At 40.9% G+C, this 17,536-nt stretch overlaps 1 protein-coding gene across 2 annotated transcripts in view; it reads right to left on the bottom strand.

Annotated features, from left to right (window-relative positions):
• Positions 1-17,536, bottom strand: part of SRGAP3 (SLIT-ROBO Rho GTPase activating protein 3) — a 131,801-nt gene that overhangs the window by 16,303 nt on the left and 97,962 nt on the right. The window contains exons 6-12 of one of the 2 annotated variants that reach the window (XM_056524985.1): positions 17,205-17,333; positions 14,392-14,613; positions 13,878-13,979; positions 11,187-11,384; positions 7,853-7,937; positions 7,710-7,737; positions 5,867-5,969 (exon numbers count right to left, since the gene is read on the bottom strand). In XM_056524985.1, the coding sequence (XP_056380960.1) occupies positions 5,867-5,969; positions 7,710-7,737; positions 7,853-7,937; positions 11,187-11,384; positions 13,878-13,979; positions 14,392-14,613; positions 17,205-17,333 (867 nt within the window). The remainder of the gene's footprint in view (positions 1-5,866; positions 5,970-7,709; positions 7,738-7,852; positions 7,938-11,186; positions 11,385-13,877; positions 13,980-14,391; positions 14,614-17,204; positions 17,334-17,536) is intronic. The other variant, XM_056524986.1, reaches the window with a different exon arrangement.

Below are 17,536 nucleotides of genomic sequence, written 5' to 3'. Positions count from 1 at the left end.
ACAGACGTTCAACCTGCGCTAGCTCAGCAGCCTAGGTCACTAAGAACGTATACAAAGTGGTCGAGTACGTTAAAGGGGTACTCCGGTGGAAAACTTTTTTTTTAAAATCAACTGGTGCCAGAAAGTTAAACAGATTTGTAAATTCCTTCTATTACAAAATCTTAATCCTTTCAGTACTTTTTAGCAGCTGTTTGCTACAGAGGAAAATCTTTATTTTTTGAATTTCTTTTTTGTGTTGTCCACAGTGCTCTCTGCTGACCCTTGATGCCCGTATCAGGAACTGTCCAGAGCAGGAGAAAATCCCTACGCTGCTCTGGACAGTTCCTGACACGGACAGAGGTGTCAGCAGAGAGCACTGTGGACAACACAAAAAAGAAATTAAAAAAGTTAAGAATTTCCTCTGTAGCAAACAGCTGCTAAAAAGTACTAAAAGGATTAAGATTTTTTAATAGAAGTAATTTACAAATCTGTTTAACTTTCTGGCACCAGTTCTTAAAAAAAAATAATAAAAAAATAGTTTTCCACCGGAGTACCCCTTTAAGTTTTATGAACAGATACATCAGTGCACCCTTCTCCTACTATTCTTCTATGTAACTATGCTTTTGACTTTCAACAAAATCAGCACTCTGCTCTCCTGAAATACTTGCTGCTACAGACCCAACTCCATACGCTATGTGAATCTAAGTGCTCCCGGGGACCCTGCTCAGCCCACTATACATATATCAGACTATTACCTTCTACAATATCACAAGAATTCAGGACGTCATAAAAGTAGAAGGAGACAAAAAGGTTTAAATGCATTTTGTATGTGTTTTTTATTTTATTTTTTTATTTGGGATGATTCCATAATTTTTGCTCTTCTTGATCTAGTAAAACATACAACATTAATATAATAATTTCATTTGTTTAAGGGATGTTACATGAGGCCAGAATGTTCAGCTATTAAACATTACTTTGTGACATATCTGTGTTTTTTTTTGTATTTGCAACAAATTGTTGACCTCCAGATGTTGCAAGACATTAACTTACAGTATGTTCGGACAGCCAGCAATTGGTGGGAGTTGTAGTTTTGCAACAGCTGGAGGTCCACAGTTTGGAATCCACTGGTCTAAGTGGTGATTCCTATCATTTTTCACAGAGGTTATATGTAACGCTCAGTCTGTGACCTACTTGTTTCCATTTCTCTGCTCATACCGTAACGCTTTCTTCCACATGCAGCTCCATCCTCCATCATCACTAGTGAACAGATCACTGCCTGACACAATCAGCACATTCTTCCCCTGAAATACTCTGCGTAGCCAGGACCCTGATCTTTTCCCTCTCAACTCGCAGTCTCTGACCTAATATGAATCAATACTGCGGAAACATCGTGACCATGAGCAAAATACTTGTCACTTGAATAAGTAGTCACGTGCAACAGCCTTTAGAGTCAGTTCTCTCCCATCAAATGCAATATCTGAAAAAAGTGCCTAGACGTCAGCATTCCAGTCAATCCTGTGCTGTATTGAGCTATGTGTCCAGCCGGATTGTTTACGTCCTTGTACTCTTTCGGAAGAATCAATACTGCATTATTAATTTGGCCAGGCTTTAATTTTATATTTATCGTATATACTCGAGTATAAGCCGAGTTTTTCAGCACGATTTTTCGTGCTGAAAACGCCCCCTCGGCTTATACTCGAGTGAACTCTCCGCCTGTCAATCCCTTCTCAGTGGTCTCCAACCTGCGGACCTCCAGAGGTTGCAAAACTACAACTTCCAGCATGCCCGGACAGCCAGCGGCTGTCCGGGCATGCTGGGAGTTGTAGTTTTGAAACCTCTGGAGGTCTGCAGGTTGAAGACCACTGCAGCTTTCGTCATCATCCAGACACCCCCTTTAGTTTTCTACTCACCTCCCCTCGGTGGGAAGGAAGGGTGAGCTGGTCCGGGCCATCTACGCTGCAGGGACCGTCCGGTGGGGAGGGTTAGTCATTCTGGGCTGTCCATTTTCACCCGGAGGCCCTCTTCTCCGGGCCTGCCCCGGACTAGTGACGTTGCCTTAACGACGACGCACAGGGATGCGCACTAACTCCCAGCATGCACGGATGACGGGGGTCTGGATGATAACATGGGGTATGATGTATTTCCCACCCTAGGCTTATAGTCGAGTCAATAACTTTTCCTGGGTTTTTGGGGTGAAATTAGGGGCATCGGCTTATATTCTGGTCGGCTTATACTCGAATATATACGGTAATACTGAATTTTTTATTTTTTTGGTAATTCATAACATAATATGGCAGCCAATAGACCCAGGCACAAAAAAAAAAAGGAAATCCCGCCAAGACTTGGCGTGACCAACGGAGATCTCGATCTGCTTGTCTAGTTAGTAATGAAGTTATTTTTAACAGCAAAAGATGCTGGCCTCGCTGGGGATACAAAGCTTTCTCCTGCGAGGCTGCTCCAGACGTGAAAGACATGAAAGGCAGCATCTGAGAGAGGAGCATCCAGCACTCAGCAGAATGTAGGTCAGTAATGTCTGATCGTGTTGCAGTTTTCCAGTGATGGAAATAGCTGCTGAAAAAAGGGCCATGTCCCTGAATTTAAAGGGAACCTACCATTACTTTCATACCACCTAAACCACAAGTCATTGAGGTGGTTTTATTGGCTTCTCCCTGATACACCCCAGCCTTGATTGATAGATTTGTCCCTGTTTGTGTGGAAGAGTCCTATCACTCAGGGGATGACCACCCCAATGACTGATAGTTCAGGCAGCATGAAAGTATTGACAGGTTCCTTGACGTATACAAAGTGGTAGAGTACGTTAAAGGGGTACTTCGGTAGAAAACTTTTTTTTTTTTAAATGAACTGGTGCCAGAAAGTTAAACAGATTTGTAAATTAAATATCCACAAAAGCAAAAGAAAGAGGGAGAGCACTCAAGGAGCAGTATCACCTTATATAAACAGCAGGGCGATCCTAGGCGACCTATGTCAATGTCTCCTGCGGGGTGCATATACGAAAGTGTAAAGTATCCAATATAGACAAAAAGAGGGGCACGTATGTGCACTCACCGCAACGCAGAGACGATCGGGTCTGGAGGTCCGGTGACGAGATGCCGGGTCACGGCATAGGCGCTGGTGTGTGGCGCTCGGAGGCTACGCTGGCAGTTTCACACGTAAGTGAGGCCGGAAGAAGCACGCACTTACGTGCGAAACTGCCGGCGTGGCCTCCGAGCGCCACACACCAGCGCCTATGCCGTGACCCGGCATCCCGTCACCGGACCTCCAGACCCGATCGTCTCTGCCTTGGGGTGAGTGCACGTACGTGCCCCTCTTTTTGTCTAGATTTGTAAATTACTTCTATTTAAAAAATCTTAATCCTTTCAGTTCTTTTTAGCAGCTGTATGCTACAGAGGAAAATCTTTCTTTTTTTGAATTTCTTTTTTGTGTTGTGCACAGTGCTCTCTGCTGACACCTGATGCCCGTATCAGGAATTGTCCAGAGCAGGAGAAAATCCCCATAGAAAACCTATGCTGCTCTGGACAGTTCCTGACACGGGCAGAGGTGTCAGCAGAGAGCACTGTGGACAACACAAAAAAGAAATTCAAAAAGTAAAGAATTTCCTCTGTAGCAAACAGCTGCTAAAAACTACCAAAAGGATTAAGATTTTTTAATAGAAGTAATTTACAAATCTGTTTAACTTTCTGTCACCAGTTCATTAAAAAAGCAAAGTTTTCCACCGGAGTACCCCTTTAAGAAGCATTGTAATCTAAAAGTAAGTCCTGATTACCTGAATATCTTATACTTCTCTAAAGTGGTGTTTGTTACAATTGTATACAGCATAGACTAGTGTTTCCCAACCAGGGTGCCTCCAAGTGTTGCAAAACTACAACTCCCAGCATGCCTGGACAGCCGAAGGCTGTCCAGGCATGCTGGGAGTTGTAGTTTTGCAACATCTGGAGGCACCCTGGTTGGGAAACACTGGTCTAGACAATCCTCTGTGAGTTAAACACAGAAGCACAGATTGTTAAAATATATTAGCGCAGAGAAAAAGTATCAGTCTGAAGTCAAAGCTGTTTACCAAACATTATACGAATATAATACCCAGTAAGATTCTGCGGGGCTTAGTAATATGAAATATGGGAAAGGTTTTTAGCTCTTTTGCTAAAGACATCACTTGTTCTTCAGGCCTCTGTTCCTATCTCCTGGGGAATTTCTTGGCATATATAAGATAAGATTAGGGCTGTGCTGCCCTATGAGCAATCTTTAAGTAAATGAGAAAGAACAGAAAGCAACAAAGGACGAACTTGACTCTGCTTGCAGTATAAAACGGTTGTACAATGTAGGCACCCAACTGTGCCATGGAGATAATGCAATTTAAAGGGGTTGTCCCACTATTAAGACTCATCCCCTATCCACAGAATAGGGCAGAGTTCCCCAAGCTAAGTCTCTCCAGCTGTTGTACAACTACAATTCCCATTATGCCCAGACAGCCAAGTTGTAGTTTTAAGAACATTGGAATAAGATTACACTGGATTCAACCACTGGCTGGAAAGAGGTCCTGAATCTCCTGAAATGGAGTGACGGTCATGTGTGCAAGTAAAACATTTGTCTATCTCTGGCAGCTCCCATATAATGGAGTATAACAGTGCGCACATGTGACTGCCACTCCATTCCAACCAGAGACTCAGGACCCTAATTATCGAGGTCATACACTTACGCCCTATGCTGTGTCCTAAGTCTTAAAGGGAACCTATCACTAAGTTTTACCCTAAATAATGAGTGGTAACACCTAATTGATGTTAATATCACATGTTCTACCATGCCTGGATGTCTGCTGATACATCTATAAAATATGGAGAAAACAACTTTTATAAATGGCACATGCTATATGTAAAGAAGGGTCAAGTAGTCAGTTGGGCGTGCGGCTGGTGAAGTAGTCATGATGCCGCGGGGTGTAATCACGCTCATATAATGCCTATCTAGGTATGAATGAGAAGCTCAGTCAGGGTCCGATGTCATTGTTCACAGCTAGGCTGTCAATCGTGTCTAGATAGGCGTGATTAGAGCCTGAATGGGTGTCCTTACAGCCCAGGGAGCCGCATGCCTGGTGACTACTTGAGCATGTCTGGTGACTACTTAACTCTCATTTACATACTGCGTGTGACAGTTATAAAAGTTGTTTTCTCCACATTTACAGATGTGCCAGCAGACATCCAGGCATGGTAGGACACATGATATTAACCTCTATTATGTGTTGCCACTCGTTGTATAGGGTAAAAATTTAGTGACGGGTTCCCTTTAAAGGGGTATTCCAGTATATCAACTGGCTCCAGAAACAGATTTGTTTAATCCTTTCAATAATTATCAGCTGCTGAAGTAGAGTTGTTGTTTTCTGTCTGGCAATAGTGCTCTCTGCTGACATCTCTGCTTGTCTCAGAGTAGAAGAGGTTTGCTATGGGAATTTGCTTCTAAACTGGGCGGTTCCCAAGACACGTGTCATCAGAGAGCATTTAGACAGAAAATAACAACTCAACTTCAGCAGCTCATAAGTACTGCAAGGATTAAGATTTTTTAATAGAAGTTATTTACAAATCTGTTTAACTTTCTGGAGCCAGTTGATATATAAAACATTTTTTTTTTCCTGGATAACCCCTTTAATGATGGGCGTGATGACAGGTGGGATGATGTGGATTTCTATGGACTTTATATTTACTGATGAGATTGTAATAAATACCCCATGTCCTCAGAAAGCAGAAACCTATAGGATAGCATCAGAGGTGAGGCGTAGAGGCTGAGATTAGTGCGTAGAGCTGTTGGTGAGGAGGAAGCCGTGCTAAGAAATTTGCAGGCAGAGCAGAAGCCTCAGATCCCACACAACAACCATCAGTACCTGGATGAACTGCTCCATATTTCCATTAAAGAGCATGTGGCTATAAAGGGAGCGAGGTCGGGGCTTTCTCATTTTCTGAGGTTTGGGGGGCAGACTTGGGGGCCTGAAGGAGATGGAATAGTTGTCAGTAATACTGTGGAGAATTGTATAAAAACCATGGCTACAACAAAAAAGGCTATAACAAAATGGGAGACAGGGTTACAACAAAATGGGATAGGAGGAAACCTCAAGCTACAAGGCAAGGTTTTTTCAAAACAAAATAAAGAGAGACTAAGGTTCCAAACAGACACAAATATCATTTGGCTTTTTTTTACCTAAAAAAAACTGCACAAACAACTGCCCCTTCCTCTTTTCTTCTCCATGAAGCAGTTTTTGTGACGTTGTTTCCAAAAATTGTGTGTTCTAGTATATGCTTTTCTCTATATTTTTTCCCCTGTGGTTTTCTCATGTAACAAGGATTTCTATTGATGTATTGGGGGGGAAATGCATAAGCGGATGCTCTAAGCAAAAAAAAAAACTAAAAAACGCCATGTGGGTATTCATATTTCCCTAATGTCTAGCCACACCTAAAGATGAGGGGGGGGGGGGGGGGGGGTAAATAAGAGCAAAGCATTTTACAGGATATTGAGATACGACTGATCACTACCGATATGTAGAACCAACATTTTACTTGTCTTAAAATTCAAAGTAGGAAGAGAAAATACAGAAACATTTGGCTCTGTTCACACATCTGTTCTGGCTTGTTGAAGGGCCCTTCTGACTTATAAAGGGGTCCATCGATATTCTGAAAACCTTATTCACCTCCCTCCGCTGGAAGAAGACTCTCGCGATTTACTGGTTTCTATCATTTCCACAAATAGTCACTTTTGTAGAGTATCCCATTCTTTTTCTGGGACGTAACATCCTGCTGTAATCTAAGGCTAGGTTCACACTATGGAATTTCTGCCTGCAATTCTGCTTTGAAATTGCCGGGAGACATTCCGCTTACTAAAATGTATAGTGTAGTGAATGGTTTTCCGCTTGGAAATTTCCGCCTGAAGAATGGCGTGGCTCATTCTTCAGGCGGAAATACTGGCGGAACACATTGCAGTCGACTGATTCAGTTGGCGCTGGCCGCACGCGGAATCTTCTGTTGGAAATTTTCTGCCTGGAGATTCCGCAGTGTGAACCTGGCCTAACTGTCTCTGCCCAGCACCCATCACTGCTTTTACACCTATGTTTTAATGTAGCTAGCACCATTTTCTCATGGCCATCTCATGGCATATTTTTATGGCTTTTTACAATTTTTGGACACTTTTATGTCTTGCTCCCCAGATGTAAGGTTTTTACATTAAAAAGTTGCTAAATATTTGCGCAATTTCACTCCAACAGATGGGTAACATAGAAATCAACAAGGCAAAGAGTGATTTATAAAATGCCCAAAATTTATCTTAAAGGGGTTGTCTGGTGAAAAAAATCTTATAGTCTATCCACAGGAGAGGGGATAAGTATCTGTTTCTGGGGAGCACGTGCCATCTCACTGAGAGCCCAGAGTCCAGTTCCAAAGATCGGGAGGATTCCAGTGGTCGGATCCTCACAATCAAATACGGTACTTATCAGATAAAATAAAATAAAAACCTTCAAGACAAAATGATAAATTTGGAGCATTTGATGGGAATGAATAGCATAAGGGAAATGTGCAAACAAATTCCCACCAAAGTCTATAAGAAAGTTGCTGTACATTTCTTTGCACAATAACTAGACTTCAATGTCATAAGATCAGACTGCTCCTTGCCCTGTCTATGATAAATCATGCAGCCGCTGCCATCTATCCTGTTCAATGCCAAATACATTTAGTGCTCACCTTGTGGTTCCATAGTTAGCTCTCTCTCCTAAAACAGACAAAAACATATATTACTGGGATGTAGGATGTAGTGACATTGTCAGTACAGTCATATCTATGGGAGATCACAGCGGTCACCTCCTTCGGACCCCAGCCTCCCCTACCTTCTCCCAGGGCTTGTTTCAGGAGATCATGCTTGGCTTGCAGCTTGGTGATGAGATTGCTTCCATTTAAATACTCCTTAAATTTCTGAAAGATGGAGGAAAATAAATGCAGATGAATACAAAAGATATCAGCTGGAACTGAAAGTAGCACAATTCTCTCCATAGGCAGTATTCTAGTATTTATATTCTTGTACATACCATAGAGGGCAGTATTATAGCAGTTATTGTCTTGCCTATAGGGAACAGTAATATACCGATATATTATATCCGTGTACATACTGGAGAGGGCAGTATTATAGTAATTATATTCTTGTACATAGGAGGCAGTATTATAGTAGTTATATTCTTGTACATAATGGGTAGTATTATAGTAATTATATTCTTGTACATAGGAGGCAGTATTATAGTAGTTATATTCTTGTGCATACTATAAAGGGCAGTATTATAGCAGTTATATACATTTACATAGGAGGCAGTATTATAGTAGTCATATTCTATTACATAGAGGGTAGTATTAGGCTAGGATTCCAAATGAAAAAGCCAGAAAAAGAGCCAGTGCCATTTCCTGCGTCTGATGTTTTTTCTGGCGTTTTTGCATTTGAGTGGAAATTGCATTTTTGGCCCCTTTGGCATTATTTTTTTTTTTCAAAATTAGTTGGGTACCAAAAAAAAATAAAAAAGGGAAAAAAGGATGCAGTAGGAATGGGAAAAATGTACTTAAAATCATTTTTTTTAAAGTGTGTTTCACTTTTTTTTCTCTATTTTTACTTTTTTTTTAGGTAGTACTACTACTCCCAGCATGGGACAGACTGTTCCATGATGGGAGAAGTAGTACCTGTACTAATAGACATATCGCCTCGGGTGTCACTCCTGACACCCGATGCGATCGTCCATAATATAGCAAAGATGTGGAGCGGCTTTATACAGTGCTCGCATCTCTGCTCTGTACTCCGGCCAGTGATGTGAATAGAACATCATTCATTCATATTTTCCGCCCAGAGTGGGGATTGGCCGGATGGTGGCAGCCAATCACAGCTCTCTGAGGGAAATATGAATGAGTGATGTTCTATTCATGTTACTGGCCGGAGTATAGTGCAGCTCCATCTCTGCAATAGATAGGACGATCACATGCTGGGAGCTGTAGTACCTGCATTAATAGACAGATCGCAACAGGTGTCAGAAGTTACACTCTCTGCGATCTGTCTATTAATGCAGGTACTACAGCTCCCAGCATGGAGCAGAGTGTGCTCCATGTTGGGAGCAGTAGTACCTGCAGTTAAGGAAAGATCACAGCGAATGTCACTCCTGACACCCGCTGTGATCCTCCTGTATAATGTATAGATGCGGCCGGACGCTCTTCTATGGTCCCCTGCACTGATGTATATATACACATATTCCTATTTCCCACAGAGAGCTGTGATTGACTGGAATATTGTGGCCAATCACAGCTCTCTGCGGGAAATATGAATAGGTGTATATATACGGCAGTGCAAGGGACCATATAAGAGCGTCCGGCTGCATCTTTAAATTATGGTACCCTACAAAATTTTATTAAAAAAGGTATCTCCATCAATTTTTTGGATCACTAAAGTACAAAAAAGAATAAAAACCACCTACAAAAACGCCAAAGTTAAAACCCACATGGCGTTTTTCTTGGCGATTTTTTTACTCCCATAGACTTCTATGGGAGAAAAACGCCATAGGCTCAACATGCTGCGATTTTGCAAAACCACCAAGGAGCTGAAAAAGAGTGAAAAAATGGCAAAAGGATTTAAAAAATGCCAAACTGAAAAACGCAAAGTGGAAAAAGAATTGTGTTTTTTCATTGATTTACAGCTAACATCTGGCCGCAGCGTTTTTTGGTAAAAAAAAACGCCATGCGGCAGAATTGGCGTTTTTCTTGGCGTTCTCCCCCCCCCCCAAAAAAATGGAATTCCAGCCTTAAAGTATTTCTATTCTTGTACATAGAGGCAGTATTACAGTAGTAATATTCTTGTACATACTATAGAGGGCAGTATTATAGCAGTTATTGTCTTGCTTATAGGGAACAGTAATATACTGATTATATCCGTGTACATACTGTAGGAGGTAGTATTATAGTAATGATATTCTTGTACATCGGAGGCAGTATTATAGTAGTTATATTCTTGTACATAGGAGCAGTATTATAGTAGTTATATTCTTGTACATAGGAGGCAGTATTATAGTAGTTATATTCTTGTACATACTATAGAGGGCAGTATTATAGCAGTTATATACATTTACATAGGAGGCATTATTATAGTAGTCATATGCTATTACATAGAGGGTAGTTTTATAGTAGTTCTATTCTTTTGCATAGGGGGCAGTATTATAGTAGTTACAGTATATTATTGTACACATGTGGCAGTATTATAGTAGTTATATTTTTATACATAGAGGGCAGTATTATAGTTGTTCAATAAAGACAGTATTGGGCTGGGTTTACACACACACACACAGTATTTTAGTCAGAATGTTAGTTGTTCTTTTTACCTAAAACCAGGTGTTGATCTAAGACACAGAAAAAAAATCTAAATCTTTCCATTAAAGTGTTATCAAAATACTTTATGTGAATCCAGCCTTTTAGTAGATATATATTTGTACATAGAGGCAGTATTATAGTAGTTATATTCTTGTACATAGAGGCAGTATTATAGTAGTTATATTCGTGTACATAGGAGGCAGTATTATAGTAGATATATATTTGTACATAGAGGCAGTATTATAGTAGTTATATTCTTGTACATAGGAGCAGTATTATAGTAGTTATATTCTTGTACATAGGAGGCAGTATTATAGTAGTTATATTCTTGTACATAGGAGGCAGTATTATAGTAGTTATATTCTTGTACATAGAGGCAGTATTATAGTAGTTATATTCTTGTACATAGAGGCAGTATTATAGTTATTACACACTTGTATTATAGCGGTTACATTCTTGTATAATGGCTACTGGAGAAGTTATATTAAAATGTACTTTGTATGAAACTGCCCTTTACACCTTGTGACATCTTTCCTGGAGAATTTATGACCTAAATCAGAATATTCTGGGTGAATCACATCTGGGAATATATTACATTACACTCCTCTATTATACTGCTGGATACTATTTCTGAGATAAATGATATTTGGCAGGCGCAGGATCTGGGAACTATAACTAGAATGTTGCTCAGCATTATGTCTGGACAAATTGAATTCGGTCTCATTGCAGCAACTATATAATTTTCTGGGGATTATAATTGTCCTACTACATTGTGCCATACTACAGCACTGACGATGACAGCATTCAGCCTGGTAAACAAGGGGTTCTTACTGAGAAATAGAAGCTCTCAGTCTCCTGCTGGTTGGCTCTTCTTTTGGAGATGTTCAGTTTGCTCATATAAGTCTCAGAGGCAGCAGATTTGATGGACTCAGTGGAGCGGCTATGCTGGAAGGCATCAGATACATCGAAATCCTCAACTGTCAACATGTCCTGCAAAGTTTGCATGGTGGCATCCAGGGTCTTTCTCACCTATTTGGCAGACACAATTACAAAGATGGGATCAGATAAGGTCAGGTACAGCGCACACTACCTAATGGATTACTATAAAAAGCCAATACTATCTCGTAAATAATTCAGGTGGCCACAGACATTAGACAGCTATCGGACTATAATGGTTCTTGTCTATGGAGGCTGGGGAGGGGCAGTCAGGCAGCTGTATCACTGGCCTAGTTGTGGGGAAACAATAATAGGTTTCTGCTATCAAAAATAAAGTGTTATTTCGGAGAAAACTAGATGACATCCAATATGGCTTCTATTTTTACAATTCTTCTATCCTGAATGACAAAATGTCTGCAGTGACACATTCTCTGCTCCCATAACTCAAGGGAAGCAAAGGGATAATTTTGGTAAAAGCTGTTTATTCTTACCAATTCTATTTCTTAGTCTAGGAAAGTTGGATAACAACCTGTCTAGTACTACATGGTATTTCTGCCTAGTTCTACAGTAGTATTAAAGCAGTGGATACATAGTTACATAGTTCATAAGGTTAAAAAAACAAAAGACAAATTCATCAAGTTCAATCTATATCCCTACTGTGTTGGTCGAGAGGAAAGCAAAACACCCTCATGAGGCTGATGCCAAGAAAAAAAATGTTCAAAGCCTATGTTTACACAGCGGAATTTCTGCTATCCCGTTCAAATTCCACTCAGAAAAGCAGAGTTTTGCGGAATGTGAGCTTGATTCGAGTGGAATTATGCTTAGATTCCACTCAAATTCAGAGTCCTATTAACTTTAATGGGGCTCTGAATGGAATTCAGCAATATTTAAAGGGGTACTCCGGCGCTAAGACATCTTATCCCCTATCCAAAGGATAGTGGATAAGATGCCTGATCGCGGGGGTCCCACGGCTGCGGACCCCCGTGATCTTGCACAAGGCACCCCGTTATAATCAGTCCCCGGAGCATGTTCACTCCGGGTCTGATTACTGGCGATCACGGGGGCCTGAGCATTGTGACGTCACGGCCCCGCCCCCGTGTGATGTCACGCTCCGCCCCCTCAATGCAAGCCTATGCATTGAGGGGGTGGAGGGTGACGTCACACGGGGCGGGCCATGACGTCACAATGCTCCGACCCGCGTGATCGCCAGTAATCAGACCCGGAGCGAACATGCTCCGGGGACTGATTATAACGGGGTGCTGCGTGTAAGATCACGGGGGTCCGTGATAGGTAGGGGATAAGATGTCTTAGCGCCGGAGTACTCCTTTAAAGACATGTATAATTTTGAAGAATGCAGAGTTTCCAAGCGGAATATCTCTGCGGAATTCCGCTCAGAAATTCCGCTATGTGAACAAATATGGCAATCAGAATAAATCCCTGGATCAAAGTTCTATCCCCATAAATTTAGTATCCATATTCTGTAGTATTATGTATCTTAGCAAAATTATGGGGTTCGAAAACTAAGAAAAGTAGAGTGACAATCCCAGTTGGCCCTTCAGTGGTGGCCACCTTGGTTGTCATTCAGCTTTTCAAGAGTCCTGCATTGAAATTGTGCTTATATCCGTGCATGCCTAACACATGAAACATTTGGTGTCGAGGACAGACTCTGGGAAAGCAGGGTACAACCCCTATGTGAAGCCATATTTGCAGTCACCCATCTTTCTTCCACAAAAAATATATAGCTAAGACATGACTGAATAGAATTATTATCAACTTGACAGATGAGGACAACTCAAGGACTTACAGTAATTTCCTATGCAGAACAAAGCGTGTAGTTGTGACAGAAAGGAGAATGGGATTGATAGTGGATGCCCTGGGGCACAACAATGTTTAATCACCTCATCTGCCAACTCTATTAACATGAAAACTGGAGAAGGAGGGCTTTTCTTCTACATAAGTAAGAACATAAAAGTGGACTTAGAATACACTGGCTGCCTGCTGTATAAGTAAGCTTCGCTGCGAGGGCTGACAATCTAGATATGCCCTGTATTAAAAATGGAAAGTCAAAGCTACAATTGCTGTTATTCAAAGCATGTACACAGAATTACATTTTTTTTAAATCACAGAATCAAGTTTTGCAATGCAGAAAACATTGTGTTATGCAAAATAATGTTCTTTAACATACTATGACATTTTTTGGCACTGAATACAATAATTGTGTAAAACAAAAAGAACATTTTTCAACATAGAAGTATTCCAGGACACAGAATTCCATTCTGTCATATTGAATTCAGCTTGGAAAACATTACATAACTGCATTATGTAGGACAGTGTTTCCCAACCAGGGTGCCTCCAGCTGTTGTAAAACTACGACTCCCAGCATGCCCGGACAGCCTTCGGCTGTCCGGGCATGCTGGGAGTTGTAGTTTTGCAACAGCTGGAGGCACCCTGGTTGGGAAACACTGATGTAGGATATGGGGGACTCTAAAATCTGTGCATTACATGGACAGTCCATTGATTTCAATGGGCACTGTGTAATATAAAATATGGTATTGTGAAATAAATCACATAGTGTATTGAAGTTACCTCCTCATTTTCAATCTTCAGCGTCATCAGGCGGGATTGTAGCTGATGGTAACGCACAAGGAGCTCTACCTGTACAGGTTGCTGAGCACTCACCTGGCACACCTGCAAAACAGCACCACAAAGTGTTTCAAAAGTTAGTGATTGCTCATACCAGCGGTCATCCCTACCTTACAGAATCAGGGCACGTGCCCACTTGGTGTATACGCAGCGTATTTCAGTGGGAAATATGCTGCGTATCCCTCGCTCACCATTCACGCAGGGTTTTCCGGCGGCAGCCCTATGTGTGCAGTGAGTTTTGGAGGCGGAGCCGTGTGCCGGCGTGACCGTGACGTGTGGCTCCGCCTCCAAAACTCACTGCACACATAGGGCTGCCGCCGGTAAGCCTTGTGTGAATGGTGAGCAAGGGATACGCAGCGTATTTCCCGCTGCTGTTGCAGATTTTGCGCAGCGTGAAATACGCTGCATATACGCCAGGTGGGAGCGTGCCCTAAAGGAGAGCATCATGGCAACATACTTCATCTCCCATGTGAGGCTGGAAGTCAAATTTGAGGGGAGGACAGAAAACTTGGTTGCACAAGTCCATGACTTTATGCTTGTCACTGCGAGCGTCCAGATTATCCACTGCATTCTCAATGATGTCCAGACCTTCATGGCGGGAGGTCTCCAGGTTATACTCAGCAGACAGGTATGTGCGGAAAGTGCGGGCAAGACTAGCATGAAATCCCAGGTCACAGCACTATAAAACAAAAAAAACATAAAAATTGATGTGGCAGCTACTTCTATGCTGCAATGTACCGCTATACTCTTGTATATATAGTATTATAATAGCAATAATAATGGAAATCTGACCTCAAGGAATGAACTGATATTATGGTGTGTATTTACTTTGATTTCCATTATTATTACTAGTTCATTCCTTGAGATCTGATTTCCATTATTATTGTTATTTACTTTCTGTTCGGCACTTTGGGTATAGTGCAACTCAGCACCTCGGTTTGAACTTAGCATCATTTTTTAAGGTGTAGCCACCCATATTCTGTTTTATTTTAGTATTATAATAGTTATAGTCTTTGACATAGAGGCTGTATTAGGCTAGGTTTTTTGCCAGCATTTCTTTTGGGCAAAAAAAGAACGCTAGGGACATTATTAAAGTAGTTATATTTTTGTACATAATAGGCAGTATTATAGAAGTTATATTCTTGTACATAGGAGGCAATATTATAGTAGTTATATTCTTGTATATAGGAGGCAGTATTATAGTAGTTATATTCTTGTACATAGGAGGCAGTATTATAGTAGTTATATTCTTGTACATAGGAGCAGTATTATAGAAGTTATATTTTTGTACATAGAGGCAATATTATAGAAGTTATATTCTTGTATATAGGAGGCAGTATTGTAGTTATATTCTTGTACATAGGAGGCAATATTATAGTAGTTATATTCTTGTATATAGGAGGCAGGATTATAGTAGTTATATTCTTGTACATAGGGGGCAGTATTATAGTAGTTATATTCTTGTACATAGGGGGCAGTATTATAGTAGTTATATTCTTGTATATAGGAGGCAGTATTATAGTAGTTATATTCTTGTACATAGGATGCAGTATTATAGTAGTTATATTCTTGTACATAGGAGGCAGTATTATAGTAGTTATATTCTTGTACATAGGGGGCAGTATTATAGTAGTTATATTCTTGTACATATAGAGAAGTATTACAGTAGCTATATTGCTATACATAGGAGGCAGGATTAGTTATATTCTTGTACATAGGGGACAGTATTATAGTAGTTATATTCTTGTACATATAGGGAAGTATTACAGTAGTTATATTGTTATACATAGGAGGCAGTATTATAGTAGTTAAATTCTTGTACGTAGAGGTAGTATTATATCAGTTATATTCTTGTTCAAGAGCAGCAGTGAAATAGTGATAATATGAAATATGTTTTCCATCCTGAGACCCGATGAGTGATATTTAGTATATGACAATCAGGTAAATAAAGTATTTCTTAGAATGTCTTTGTCATGTAATGTAGGAATGATCACATCTATAGATCTTATACAACTCCAATTGTCCGTAAAAATTATTGATAGCTGGCACAGCTGAATTGCCTTCAGTGCACACACTAGAAAAATGACAAAGGCAAGTTCACATCTGTGTACGCCTGCTGAAATGAATCTAAATCAAGCAGTCACGTCTGACAGCCCAAGGTATGGGCACATATATAACCTAAGTATGTCCCAGGAGACTCGGCTAAACACCTGAGCTCCGGCCTGTGCTGACAGCCATCCCAGCGTTACATTGTCACACACTGGAGGTAATTGGAGAAGAGGGGAGGTCTGCCATCATCATCAGGCAGCTGAGAGCTCGGAAATGAAGCCATCTGCTGCACCTCCCCCACCCCCCCCCCCCCCCCCCCCATCTCTTGCCAGTAACCAAGAGGAAAAAATTTACAAAAACCTTTCTCATTGCAGAACACAAATGCAGCAAATGTAATGTCTAATAAAAAGTACTGCAACTTGGTAATATACAAAGTGCTTCAATTATTCATCATTCTCAAAATCTCAGAGAATGGAAATATTCTAGCTGCACCAAAAGGCTCCAAGCCAGTCCTAACCTAGTCTTACTCATAGTGGAAGATTTTGTATACATTTTTCAGAAGCTGGTATTCAAGCTATTCATCTTATAAAATATAGCCTAGACTGGATACAAACCCTGTCATCAGATATATTAAAAGGGTTATCTGGTGTTTAACTTTTTTTTAGAATCCTGCCCAGCTGCCAACATTAAAACAAAAAAACTGGACCTACCTCCCGTCGCTCCCCAGTGCCTTCAGTATTTTGCTTCCAATGCCTCTGCTGCGATCTCCTCTTTCTTTTTGTGCTCAACGTGTCAGACCGGCACTTGGCTAAGGCTGAGTGTCACTGTGACATATAGGACCCTGTCCCCGATCTTCTTCTTGGTGCCCAATAAGGACCCAATATGTCACACTGCCACTCAGTGGCCGAGGCGAGACGTTGTTGCGGCCCGCATTTAGCTGAGCGGCAGTCTGATGTGTCCTCGACAAGAAGCAGGAAGATATTGCAGCAGAGGCACCTGGCAAGCAAGGTACAAATTAAAAAATCATGAAAAAATTGTGCAAAATATGTGTCAAAATAAAGATGCAAGAGCAATGATAAACCCCCCAATCACCTACTAAAAAGCTGCAGAACTCTTCAGGATACATTGACTTAACATTATGTACACAATATCTGGAATCTATTTTAAATATACAATATAAAGCATGGCTGTATACAGCAACAAGAACTAAGGAGCACTCACATCGATAAGGTCAGACACGTCGTGGATGTAGTACTTGCTGATACATCCATTAGTGGCTGCCAGATTAAGCAAGTATTCATTTCTGGCCTTGGTGCATTTCAGTTTGTTCTCAGAGTATTTTGCTTGTCTCTAAAATCGTAAAAACACAACGTTTTATAAGGGAAATAAGGAACATGACAATTAATATATATTATCAAATACTGTAGTATTCTATGAAATAAAGTAAAATACTGCAATCTCCTGCCTTCTGCTGGTATTTACGGGTGTATCCACACCATTCCATGCACTGGCCTGGCGCTAAGGTGAGCTGGCTACATATACCTGTTACCTAT

The sequence above is a fragment of the Hyla sarda genome, chromosome 6 (genome assembly GCF_029499605.1).
Source record: "Hyla sarda isolate aHylSar1 chromosome 6, aHylSar1.hap1, whole genome shotgun sequence".
Lineage (NCBI taxonomy): Eukaryota > Metazoa > Chordata > Amphibia > Anura > Hylidae > Hyla > Hyla sarda.
This window is presented reverse-complemented; position numbering and strand designations above follow the sequence as displayed.